General features: G+C 35.5%; 3 protein-coding genes across 3 annotated transcripts; all 3 read left to right on the top strand.

Annotated features, from left to right (window-relative positions):
- Positions 1-102: 102 nt before the first annotated feature.
- Positions 103-2,609, top strand: LOC118052623 (probable 26S proteasome non-ATPase regulatory subunit 3). The gene is made up of 8 exons (XM_035063619.2): positions 103-178; positions 295-482; positions 677-796; positions 880-1,025; positions 1,255-1,309; positions 1,388-1,498; positions 1,709-1,948; positions 2,074-2,609. Exons 1-8 carry the CDS (start codon positions 103-105, stop codon positions 2,581-2,583), a joined length of 1,446 nt encoding a protein of 481 aa, XP_034919510.1. The 3' UTR covers positions 2,584-2,609.
- A 3,645-nt stretch (positions 2,610-6,254) lies between these two features.
- On the top strand, positions 6,255-7,797 carry LOC118052659 (expansin-A11). Its single transcript, XM_035063664.2, has 3 exons — positions 6,255-6,480; positions 6,569-6,890; positions 6,994-7,797. Exons 1-3 carry the CDS (start codon positions 6,339-6,341, stop codon positions 7,298-7,300), a joined length of 771 nt encoding a protein of 256 aa, XP_034919555.1. The 5' UTR covers positions 6,255-6,338; the 3' UTR covers positions 7,301-7,797.
- A 2,859-nt stretch (positions 7,798-10,656) lies between these two features.
- On the top strand, positions 10,657-12,107 carry LOC118052660 (peroxidase 64). The gene is made up of 4 exons (XM_035063665.2): positions 10,657-10,925; positions 11,013-11,201; positions 11,337-11,499; positions 11,583-12,107. The coding sequence occupies exons 1-4, from the start codon at positions 10,719-10,721 to the stop codon at positions 11,975-11,977; spliced, it is 954 nt and encodes a 317-aa protein (XP_034919556.1). The 5' UTR covers positions 10,657-10,718; the 3' UTR covers positions 11,978-12,107.
- Positions 12,108-12,339: the final 232 nt, after the last annotated feature.

Genomic DNA, 12,339 nt, shown 5'->3' on the forward strand with positions numbered 1-12,339 from the left:
TTGCAGGTACGTACTAAGTCACTACATTTCCCTTACCAAAATCAAACCCTAAATCCACCATTTCCTCACAAATTTCCATTGTTCGTACAGATTTCAGCAGCAATGTCTCAAGATTCAGAGATTAACAGCAACTCCACTGCTTCATCTTACACATCAGCTTTCATTTCCACTTATGAAAGTTAGCAACTCTCATATTCACATCGATTTTTATTTATGTAGTTCAATATTACGTTTTCTTTAAGTATGATAGATCTGCTTTGTGCTTTCCTTTTCCAATTCTTTTTTTTTTTGTAGGCTTGATTAAAATAGTATCACATATTGAGCTTAGATCGGATGTTCGCCGAACAGCTCGTGCTGTTCGACTTACGAATTGCTTGAGGAAGAACCTGACAGAAGATACTTTAATTCAATATCTGCTGAATTTTGGTCTTTTGAAGAATTCTGAGCTGAATGCTCGACTTTCTTCATTTCTAATTATCGAGGTAAGCTTTCAAGATTAGGTAAATGAATATATGATTATTGTTTTTAATGATTTAATTACATATGTTTGGCTGCTAGTGACTCTAAATGTTGCCAATGATACCTATGAAGTTAGTGAATTAGAAGAAATGATGTGATTACGCAATTTTTTTTCCCTGTAGATTGATATAATCGAATTTCCCCCTCTTGGTTGTAGGAAGATGAGGAAACCGATTCTGCAATGTCTGTTTGCGCGATAGAATTTTCGCTAGAGCTTGAGTTTTACTGTTACTTTCTTGTGCTGATATTTCTGATTGATCAGAAAAGATATAATGAGGTTATATTAGATTCGGGTGATGTATTTCTGGGTTTACTTTCTTGTATGTATGGTAAATGTGGTGTGTGATCTATTCTTCTCAGGCTAAAGCTTGTTCATTGGATGGCATTACTCGAGTGATGAGCCTAAACATGGCAGAGCTTGACTCTGTTAGTGTTCTAGCAGCCAGGCTGTATTTCTATTACTCGTATAGCTACGAGGTCTCAGGTGACATTGCTGAAATTCGTTGGTAAGAAGATCTTTATCTTGATTTTACTTTGTCTATCTCGGAACCTGTAAGAGAGATAAATTAGCATAATTTGAACCTGTAATTTTGTATGGAATCTAAACCTACACGTTCTTTCGAAAAGTACATTGAGATCTTGGTAAGATGGAGGCGAAAGGTAATAGCAGACTTGCTTTGTTCTGAAATATGATCACATTGTTTTATAACTTTAGTGCTTTACTTTCATTTTCAGGAACCTCCTTGACTGGTATAGCGTAGCCGCTTTGAACCATGATGAGCTGGGACAGGTTTGTTGCTAGTCGACCTGGAGGTTGTTTTTGTTTGGAATTCAAGAGTTCATATGTTACACAATGACAATGATGTAGGAAACACTTCTCAATCTGCTGCTTCGTAATTACCTGCATTACAACCTATATGATCAGGCAGAGAAATTGAGGTCAAAGGCACCAAAATTTCTATCACTCTCAAGTCAGCAGGTATGGAATTTGCTTCTGATCACTTCTTATGGATCGCTGCTTGGAAAAAAAGGAGAAACAGTAATTCTGTTTTTGTTTTTAACTGTTCTGTACCCGAGTTTAGCAGGGGAAAGACAAGGCCCTTTTTTTGCTGGCAGCGAGCACTTAACAACAAAAAGAAAATGTTTTGTGCATCCAATTTATTCCTGAATTAATACATGCTCCCTGTAGACTCGCCGATACTTGTTTTATACTGGAAAGATCCAGACGATTCGACTGGCATATACTGATGCAAAAGAAAGTTTCCTGCAAGCTGTTTGGAGAGGTCCAGTTGCAGCTCGTGGCTTTCGAATTCAATGTACAAAGTGGACTGTCCTAGTTCGTTTACTACTGGGAGAAATACCTGAGAGGACAGTTTTTATGCAGAGTGGAATGGAAAGGATCTTGAGGCCATACTTCGAGCTTACAAATGTGAGTGGCTTTTCTTCAAGTGCTTTAGTTGACATGGCCGATGGTTTGGATCTTTAGGCCTGATAATACATGCTCATTTCTATCGATTTCTCTGCATAATTAGGACTGTCTGGTTAATTTGTCAGGCTGTACGAATTGGTGACCTGGAGCTGTTCGGTAATGTCGCAGAAGAGTTTGCTGGCACTTTCATATCAGACGGAACAAAAAATTTGATTGTTCGACTGCAACATAGTGTCATCAGGACTGGACTGCGCAGCATCAGCATCTCCTATTCCACCATCTCACTTGCAGAAGTAGCTGATAAATTGAAGATGCATTCCAGAAACCTCCTTGCAGATGTCGAAAACGTTGTGGCAAAGGCCATCGGCGATGGAGCAATTAACGCTAAGATTGATCATGCAAATGGGTGGCTGATATCGAAGGAGACTCGAGACATTTACGCTACAGCCGAGCCACAGGTTGCCTTCAGCTCTAGGATTTCTTTCTATCTTAACTTGTACAATGAGACTGTCCGGGCTTTGCTCCTCCCATCAGGCAATGATATGCATGACAGTAGGAGATCAGCAAGTCAAGCACTCTATGGAGAATTACTTGAACTATTAGAAGAGGTGAGGGATAAGTATCTTAAGAAATGATGCTTCATGTTTCTCAGTTTGTGGCCTTTAACCCCCACTTTCTATACTCTCTTCACTAAGAAAATAAACTTGTTTCAGCAACACAAGGAAAGGACTTGTATTTCCATGGTGGAATTGTTCGTAACTTAGTCCTTGTACTGGTTTTCTTGACGATTTAATTGTTTTTATTTCTAAAATATCCCTCGTTTAATTTAAAATTTCGAATCTCATCTACTACTCAAAGAATAAAAAATCTAATTAAAAATAATAATTTAGAAATTGCAAAAGGAATTAACAGTGAACTTATGATTTTAAGAAATAAAAGTACTAACTAATAAAATCATCAAAGTACAGGGACTAAATTATAATTTACTCTTCTTACAATTTAAAATCACAACCACCCCCAATAAATAAATTAAATAAATTACAATAATTATTTCTCAAAAATTTAAAATCATTATACTTTCTTTTCACTACCACTGTTTATTCTTATTGTGATAGCATCAAAAGCTTATTACTCGATTCATTCACAGGTATATTATGATAACAGATAAATATTTTATTTTATTTTTCAATAATTTATCTTGTTTATTATATTAAATTTTATTTTATTATTGTACCAGCATAAGTCTACTTGTGGGCCCATTAAAATAACAGAACAACAGAACAAAACGTAAAACAAAAAAAAGAACGAATAGAAAGTTTGCTCCAAATCCTAAAGCACCAAAACGAACTCCAACCGTTCTAGACTAACTCTCACTGGCTCCGCAACTAGCTAAGATGTGCAGGTACTTACTCACTGCATTTCACTTACCAAAATAAGACCCTATATCCATCATTACCTCGCAATTTTTTTTTTATTTTTTTATGTGAAAAAACTAATTCAACTCAATAATTTAAATTATTAGCTAAGACTATAAGATATAATTTATATAATTCTCTAACATATTACCTCAAGTGAAAGCCGCTTGGATAAATTTACACTACATTATACTTAATTTTTATCAAATTAAATGAGAGTGGTAAGATTCGAACTCATAATTTTTTAGTCAATAAGACTTTGATACCATATAAAAAAACTATCTCAATCAAACAACTTAAGCTTTTTAGTTCAGATAGTTCTTTGATATTATATCAGAGCCTTAATAATCAAGGGATTACGAGTTCGAATTTCACAACCCTCATTCTCTCTTTTAATTAAAATCTAATTAATAATACATGGTAATGTAGGTTTATATAATTTTTAAGATCAACGAGTTTTTCCTTAAAAAAATATATTATAAAATAATATAAATAATATCTTAATCTTTCATCTAACAATTTAAACTTTTAAATAACTTTTAAATAAGATAGTTGTTTAACGTCTCATATTTAAGGATTCAGAGATAGCAGCAACACCGCTGCTATATATTCCAGCTCAACTATCTTGGCCACTCTTCGAAGTTAGCAACTCTCATATTCACAATATCGATTAATCTACATTATGTTTTTTTTTTAAGCTATGATCGATTTGCTTTGTGTTTTTCTTTTCCAATTCTTTTTAGCAGGCTTGATAGTTATTCTATCATTTATTGCGCGTAGCTCGGATGTTTTTTGAACAACACGAGCGGTTCAGATTTCGAATCGCTTGAGGAAGAATCTGACAGAAGAAACTTTAATTCAAGATTTTCTGAATTTTGCTTCTGTTTGGAATTCAAGAGTTCATATGCGATACAATGACAATGATGCAGGAAACACTTCTCAATCTGTTGCTTTGTACTTACCTGCATTACAACCTATATGATCAGGCAGAGAAATTGAGGTCAAAGGCACCAAAAATTCTATCACGCTAAGTCAGCAGGTATGGAATTTGCTTCTGATCATTTCTTATGGATCGCTTGTTGAGAAAAAGTAATCTGTTTGTGTTTGAACTGTTCTGTGCCTAAGTTTAGCAGGGGAAATACAAGGCTGACGTTGCGCAGTCCAGTCCTGATGACACGAAGTCGAAGGAGACTCGATGACATCATTTCTTATGTCCAATCCCTCATGGAGCAATTAAAGCTAAGATTTATCATGCAAATGGGTGGCTGATATATCGAAGGAGACTCGAGACATTTACGCTACAAGAGAGAGGGTCAAACCCGAAACCTCTTCAAGAGAAAGTGATATGGATACAAATCGAGCTACAGCCTACAAGCTCCTAATCTGGTCTCTATAACTAGGCCTGACGTGTCATATGACTCCACATTAAAGAACCGAGCATGGTACAGAAGTCCAGGAAGACCAAGGTACTTCGGTCATGTCTTTGTTTCCAGGTGTTTCATCATATCAAGAGATTAAGGGGCCAGGGACACAACGAATAACGAGAGATCCCCAATTCTAATCTATCTAACCACACTCCATAGAAATATACTCGCAAATCAATATATATATATATATATATATATATATATATATATATATATATATATATATATTTTAATCGAAAAACAGGAATCTCTCCCGTCCGATCAGCTAATCTCATGTGGACCATATGATTCCAATCATTTTTGCCACAAAACAAGGAAACTCCTAATGTACTCACGAGTCCATGTTCTGTTTTTGAACTTTTATTACATATTAAATAAACTACATGGAAATGTGCTTGTTGATTGATTCAACTTCATGTAGTTCCTACTTGTACGATTCCCGAATCCCAATTGTTTTACTTTTTCTTAATCCCATTCCCACAATTACCTACTCATTGCCGATAAAACAGTCAAATTCAATCATGGTTTTGCTTTGACCGTACAATCATCACACGGGGCCTAGTTCAGTGAAATGGCAGATGGAACCAGGGGGGGTATACAGCGGTGCTAATAAATTTTATTGAATTTTTTTCCAAAATCATTTAGTGAAAATATTCATATATTTAATTAGTGGATTCTGCTATTAAATCCCATGAATTCAATGGTTCAATTTTTATTTTTTTTGTAAGATATTCCGAGAAGAATTTCCAATAAGATTAGCACTATTCAATTAGCAACTGATTTCGTTTTTATATGTTTTTTTTAAAATATATTTGTTCTGAAAATACAATAAATTAATTTTATATGTCTTGTTAAAAAAAACTGAATTTTTTTTAAAGTAAAAAATACAATTAGCCGATTGAAATATTAGCATGATCAGTACTAATCCCTCCCTACATGGAGTTGGGTGCTTTAATTTTGATAAATTTAATTAACAGTAAAAATCATGATGATTTGCTTGAGCCTAAACCTTGTATAAACAGATCTAAACAGGAGAAAGATATACCAACACATCACCGTCCACTGTCAAAATAAAAATAAAAAATGCGAGTCATGTGCTCATGAGACATGATTAATATCATTGCATCATATGGGTCAAGGCATTGCCATGTGAGACAATATGATATGATCTACGAAAAAAAAAAATATATGCTGTCAAATACCACCAACTTAACAATTAAAAGAAGCAATTTGTCCTGTGGATTTTGATTTTTTCACGGCTTCTCTGTTGGGTGAGTGCATGTGGACATGCAATAAGAGAGTATGAGAACGTGGGAATAATTGAATGAGGTTCAGAATTCTGCATTCTTTCAGAGATAATTCAAGCGTAACAAGTGTTACAAGTTTATCAGAGGTCACATGTGATGTTGCGTCAAGGAAGTCTGCCTCATCTGTTACCTTATTTATAGAGGCGGTTCTTGTCTTTGCAAATGTAAATACACTAGCTATCAGCAATCCTCACCCTCCATTCTCTTATCGTTGTTTCTGCAGTATTTATCTTTTCAAGAAATGGGAAAACTGCTTCTTGCATTTGCAATCTGGCTGCAATTCTGCAACTATTTTGCTATCAATGTTGATGCACTTGCCCCATCAGGATGGATGAAAGGTCATGCTACATTTTATGGAGGTGGTGATGCCTCAGGAACTATGGGTATGTAATGTAACAACACTTCGTACATCTTTTCTTGTTTTCATGGTTTTTCGGGTTCACAACAGCTAATAACATTTCACTTCTGCAGGAGGGGCTTGTGGATATGGAAACTTGTATTCTACTGGTTATGGGACTAGGACTGCTGCTTTAAGCACTGCTTTATTCAATGATGGAGCTTCATGTGGAGAATGCTACAGAATTATGTGTGATTTTCAAACGGATTCCAGATGGTGTATTAAAGGGAGGTCTGTGACTATTACTGCAACAAATTTCTGCCCCCCGAATTTTGCTCTTCCAAACAACAATGGAGGCTGGTGCAACCCTCCCCTCCAGCATTTCGATATGGCCCAGCCTGCTTGGGAAAAGATTGGTATTTACAGGGGAGGGATCGTGCCTGTTTTGTTCCAAAAGTATGTATAGTACTAATCAGATTCATTGGCTATACTTTCTTTTTTCAATTTTTTTTTTTTTTTATATATATAATCAAATATTCTGTGGGGTTTAATGCTGCAGGGTTCCTTGCAAGAAGCATGGTGGAGTCAGATTCACTATTAATGGAAGAAACTACTTTGAGCTCGTCTTGATTACCAATGTAGCTGGAGCTGGATCCATTCAATCTGTGTCCATGAAAGGCTCAAACACAGGCTGGCTGGCAATGTCAAGAAACTGGGGGGCCAATTGGCAATCTAATGCTTATCTCAATGGCCAATCCTTGTCCTTTAAGGTCACAACTACTGATGGACAGACTCGATTCTTTACAGACATTGTTCCAGCAAACTGGGGGTTTGGCCAGACTTTCCAAAGCTCAGTACAGTTCTAAATTAATCACCAGCAGCTTTAGAATTCAGCCTCTAAATTGGCTGAGGCGTGCTTATAATTTTACTAGAGCAGCCCGCCACAAGTTTTTCTTTTTCTTGATGGTGGCCGGGACAGTACTGTTCTGGCTCTGGATTGTGCTTTGGAGAGGGAGGGTGAGGATCAGGTGATCCCATGAACTCAAGGCTAGCTGCTCCTGAGCTGTTTTGCTTTCGGATCCAAGGAAGCAAACTAAGCTCGACACGGAACATTTGGAGATCAGGGATTTGCAGAGTAGTATATATATAGTTGCGGCTTAATAAGAAGCGCAATCAATTTGCAGCTTAATCATATAAATAATATCTTTATCTGGGTTATCTTAAGCTTGTAAAATAAAAGATTTCTCCTTTTCTTTTTCCAATTCATATGCTTGTAACATGATTCTATGAGATAGAAGAATCGATCCACCAATAGATTTGATGACTGTTTTTCGCTTTTGCTCGACATGGAAACGCATTGCAGGAATGTTTCACGAACCAGAAGGCACAGGATATGTTCGAGGTTATATTTCTCATCCTTGTATTTCAGTGTTTGCCAACAAAATCAACACCATATCATTTGTGAAAATATAGAAAAGGTAGCCTCAGATTAGTCCCCGACCAACAACTTCTTCTCAATTGGGTCCCCAATCTATAGATAATGCTGGGAATATTTGTTAGTGGAAGGATAGAATGGAGAGTTCCTGCATACATCGGTGACCCAATTGGTAAACAAATAATCTAGGTTGGGGATCTGTTGAGAAAATAGTTATAGTTTGGGGACTAACGCAAAAACTTGGATCTTGATAAACACGGGGTCATAGGCAGGCCACAAGTTACAATATAGCTGGTGGACTGCAAAGTGTTTGGAGGCCCAACTGATTCCTAGTTCTTATCGGGTCTTTGAGCCCCCCCTCTACGGTCCTCAGCCGCTAACGCGACGGCAAACCTCCGCTTAACCATGCGCAATTTTTTTCTTTTCCAGCCTGTAATAATATGATTTCTTTTTAAAAATGAGCCCGATCTAAGATTTAAAAATAAATCACTTACTCCAGGTAACTTATCACAAGCTTCGAGGCTAGAAGTCAACCTTGGCCCAAAGCCTTTCCATTTTATATCCCCACTTTATTAACCAGTTCAAGGTCCCGGTCATTAGTTAATTATGTTAATCTCGAAGTTAATGGTTTAAATTAGAATGATTATAAAATAATGTTGTTTTGAGTTTTTTATTTTTAAATAAAATAATTTCATTTCAACCAAAAAAAAGAGTTAAAAAAAACACTAAAATATTTTAAATAAAAATTAAAAAAATCATTTGAGTTAACTATATTGGATCTCACTTGAGTTTCTCCATGTTATCTCCCAATCTGTTTAATGAAACTAGTTAATTTGTTATTGTGAGTTAAAAAACTACATCATTTAATCCTTATATTTTAAAATTCCTTTATAATAATTCTTTTCTTTAATTTCATGTTTTTAATATTTCAATAATTTTTTTAAAAAAAGAATGGAAGAAACGAAATAGAAGAATGGTAAATTTTGATTAAGAAATAAGATCATTTTTGAAGAAAAAATTACTAATCTAAACATGGTCAATTAAATCAACTTTTGCACTATAAAAACTAAATAATTAGTGTTTTTTTTCCTGTAAATAACAAGGACTAAAAGTTATATTCCACTCTATCAAAGGATCAAGACACTCGACATAATAGTACTTGGCTGAACTGACGGACACTAACTCATGCATATTGTACTATTAATGAATCCCTTCAAATATTGAAGATACTATCTTATTCGTCCTTACCATGTTGGAATATATAACAACTCCATTAATTTTATATTGAAATATAGTTATAAAACCTGATCCAGATTTATTTGAGATAAAACCTGACCTATAAGTTGATTCTTGAATTTAAAAAATAATAATTAAAATAATATTAATAACATTATTTTAATTAAAAAAAAAAGTTGATGAATTAAGAATCAGGTTTTATGTTAATAAGAACGAAGCTAGAAAATAAAATTAAAAGGATTAAGATTTTTTATTTGGATTAAAACTATATATAAATATTATTAAGGGAAAGGTTGAAAAAACAATTTTCTTGCAGGGCTTTTTCTGTTTTCATTACTGATGATAATCAAGCTGACTTGATTGGATCAACAAGTCAAGATTTTTACTAGACTGACAAGGTTTTTTTTTTATTATTATTATTTTTATTTTAAACTGGTTTAAATCTAGATTGACTTAGTTTGAGATCAATCCAGATTTTGTAATTATGGTTTAAAGACATCACAGTACACTAAAATAGGAAAAAAATAATTCAAAACCTATTTACAAGGTTTAATTTTGAAATTCCTCCAGCTAACTAGCGTCTCCTGCAGTACAATCTGAAAGTGATTGAACCTATTGATGATTTCAACTTCCAAGGTCGTTAATGAAATTCGAAAATATAATCTGGAAGTTTATCAGGTTGTTGATTCAGACCCATAGAATAAATACATAGATACCCCATGAAAAGCTGGAAAAGCTTGACTAAGCTTAAATTATGCAATAATGCCTTTGTTTGTTCAACCTCATCCACCGAACATATTCTTTTAAAGCTCTTGTGGGGTTAGTTTCTTCTACTCCAGTAATCGCACTTCACGTTTTTATAATCTTGCTTGAAGAAAGTTGTCAGCAGGTAATGGGCCGCCACCTACATCCTCCCCTGGTTTCAACTGTTCGTCCAGTATGAGGCCACTCTCAATTTTCATTAAACAGAACTAGTAAATTTAGTTTGCATGAAAAGATAAAAAGTATTTGGTTTAGGAGATATGGATATACAAAATAAGTTATCTCTAAAATAATTTTAAAATGAATTTTTATTGTTTTAAAACAAAAGGGTATAAGAGGAATACGTCCTCTCTGTTTCCACAATCTTCGTCTCTTTAATATGTAAAAACTATGAATTTTAGCCACAAGTTAAGAGTAATAAGCTCAAGCTAGCTGATTAAGGCTCGAGAAATGGGTTGTTTTGTCATAATTAAGGATGCTTCAACACTACTTCAACAAAAAGAATATCATTGATTGATGATCAAATGTAACATGGCTTGAAATGCTGTCCAATAATCTTAAAACGGAAGTCAAGAGGCAAGCCTCCAGTGTAGCGTCAACTTTCTTTTTAAAAGAAAGAAAGAAACAACAAAAATGTGACAAGGGTTGTGTTTTTTTGGTGCATGCTTCAACACTACTCCACTAATAAGGTTCTTGATCACCAAATTTGCTAACAACCATATCCCTCACTAACAACCCTGATTCAAGTCTTGTCTCTCAAGTCTCTGCTATAAATACCCATCTCTTTCAGTTGAGTTCCATAGATAACAGAGGATCAAGAATAAGGAGTTCGATTCAAAGTTTTTGAAACAATGGCGGCGGCGTTTGGTCTTGTATTTGCTCTTCTGGTCATTTTCCAAATGTCCTCCTCTGTCAGTGCCCTGAGCTCAAACTACTATGAACAGACCTGCCCTAAGCTTGAGTCTGCTGTTACTAATGCTGTCAAGAAGGCGATGATGAATGACAAAACAGTTCCTGCTGCACTACTTCGGATGCATTTTCATGATTGCTTTATTAGAGTAATTACTGGCATTGTTTACAGTTACATACATCAGTTTAAAAATTAATGGTAGCTTACTTAATTTCCTTTTGGTTGCATTTTGAAGGGTTGCGATGCTTCTGTACTCTTGGCATCCAAGGGTAAGAACAAAGCGGAGAAAGATGGGCCTCCTAACATCTCATTGCATGCATTTTATGTTATTGATAATGCAAAGAAGGCGGTGGAAGCTTTGTGCCCTGGCGTGGTTTCTTGTGCTGACATTTTGGCTCTTGCCGCGAGAGATGCAGTAGCTTTGGTAATTAGTCCCTCCAACAATACAAAAACTTAGTAACAGTGACGATAATGGCAGCTGTGCTATTGCAACTGTCTATTAACTTATAACCTTCAACGTTGGCTTAGATTATTGATATCTGATGTGTGTATGTCTTAGTCTGGAGGTCCCACTTGGGATGTGCCAAAAGGAAGAAAAGACGGGAGAATTTCGAAGGCAAGCGAAACCAGGCAATTACCAGCTCCCACCTTTAACATCTCCCAGTTACAGCAAAGCTTCTCCCAAAGAGGTCTTTCTTTGAAGGATCTAGTAGCTCTCTCAGGTAACATACATTCAATGGTCCATCATGAAAACATCGATCCATTACAACATCGTACAGCTGATCAAAAGCATGTGTGCGTGTAGGAGGTCACACTCTTGGGTTCGCTCATTGTTCATCGTTCCAGAACAGAATCCACAGCTTCAATGCGACTCTCGACGTCGATCCAGCTTTGAACCCATCTTTTGGAAGCAGTCTAAGGAGTGTCTGTCCTGCACACAATAAGGTAAGAAATGCAGGCGCTACAATGGACTCTTCAACAACCACATTCGACAATGTTTACTACAAGTTGCTACTCCAGGGAAATAGTCTTTTCTCTTCAGATCAAGCTCTACTCTCAACAAGAGAAACCAAGGCACTGGTTTCTAAATTCGCTAGCTCCCAAGAGATGTTTGAAAAAGCTTTTGTTAAGTCCATGATCAAGATGAGTAGCATCAGTGGCGGACAAGAGATCAGGCTAGACTGTAAAGTGGTCAGATGATGTGGATTCATGGGAGCGTGAGTGAGACTACTATCCATCAAAATATTGTTTTGTAATTTTTATTCCATTTTGTGCGTGATTTCATTCTTTTCAAGGGATCAAGTTAATCTGAAGCTATTGTTTGCGAGCTTGCCTCTGTTCGATCGATATTTTAGTGAAGGGAATTCCTTTTTTCTGTGTTTTTCCTTTTCTCTATCCTTGCGTCCGACAAAGATTTTTCAAATTCTTCATGTCCATCACTTCACTAATAGAATAATATTAAAATGGTCACAAACCAAATAACAATTATTATATAAAAAAAATGATAATTGAATTTCGTAGCACTATCTTGGATAGTTATTGAGATTATCAGACCATTTCAA

The sequence above is a fragment of the Populus alba genome, chromosome 2, assembly GCF_005239225.2.
Source record: "Populus alba chromosome 2, ASM523922v2, whole genome shotgun sequence".
Taxonomy (NCBI): domain Eukaryota; kingdom Viridiplantae; phylum Streptophyta; class Magnoliopsida; order Malpighiales; family Salicaceae; genus Populus; species Populus alba.

What these genes read in the sequence shown, in the direction of transcription:
- LOC118052623 (XM_035063619.2), top strand. Translation starts at nt 103, where the DNA reads ATGTCTCAAGATTCAGAGATTAACAGCAACTCCACTGCTTCATCTTAC. An exon ending in TATCACTCTCAAGTCAGCAG is followed by an intron (nt 1,499 to 1,708) that starts GTATGGAATTTG and finishes TGCTCCCTGTAG; the next exon opens with ACTCGCCGATACTTGTTTTA. An exon ending in CATACTTCGAGCTTACAAAT is followed by an intron (nt 1,949 to 2,073) that starts GTGAGTGGCTTT and finishes TTAATTTGTCAG; the next exon opens with GCTGTACGAATTGGTGACCT.
- LOC118052660 (XM_035063665.2), top strand. Translation starts at nt 10,719, where the DNA reads ATGGCGGCGGCGTTTGGTCTTGTATTTGCTCTTCTGGTCATTTTCCAA. An exon ending in TTCATGATTGCTTTATTAGA is followed by an intron (nt 10,926 to 11,012) that starts GTAATTACTGGC and finishes TGCATTTTGAAG; the next exon opens with GGTTGCGATGCTTCTGTACT. An exon ending in GGATCTAGTAGCTCTCTCAG is followed by an intron (nt 11,500 to 11,582) that starts GTAACATACATT and finishes GTGTGCGTGTAG; the next exon opens with GAGGTCACACTCTTGGGTTC.
- LOC118052659 (XM_035063664.2), top strand. Translation starts at nt 6,339, where the DNA reads ATGGGAAAACTGCTTCTTGCATTTGCAATCTGGCTGCAATTCTGCAAC. An exon ending in TGATGCCTCAGGAACTATGG is followed by an intron (nt 6,481 to 6,568) that starts GTATGTAATGTA and finishes TCACTTCTGCAG; the next exon opens with GAGGGGCTTGTGGATATGGA. An exon ending in GTGCCTGTTTTGTTCCAAAA is followed by an intron (nt 6,891 to 6,993) that starts GTATGTATAGTA and finishes TTAATGCTGCAG; the next exon opens with GGTTCCTTGCAAGAAGCATG.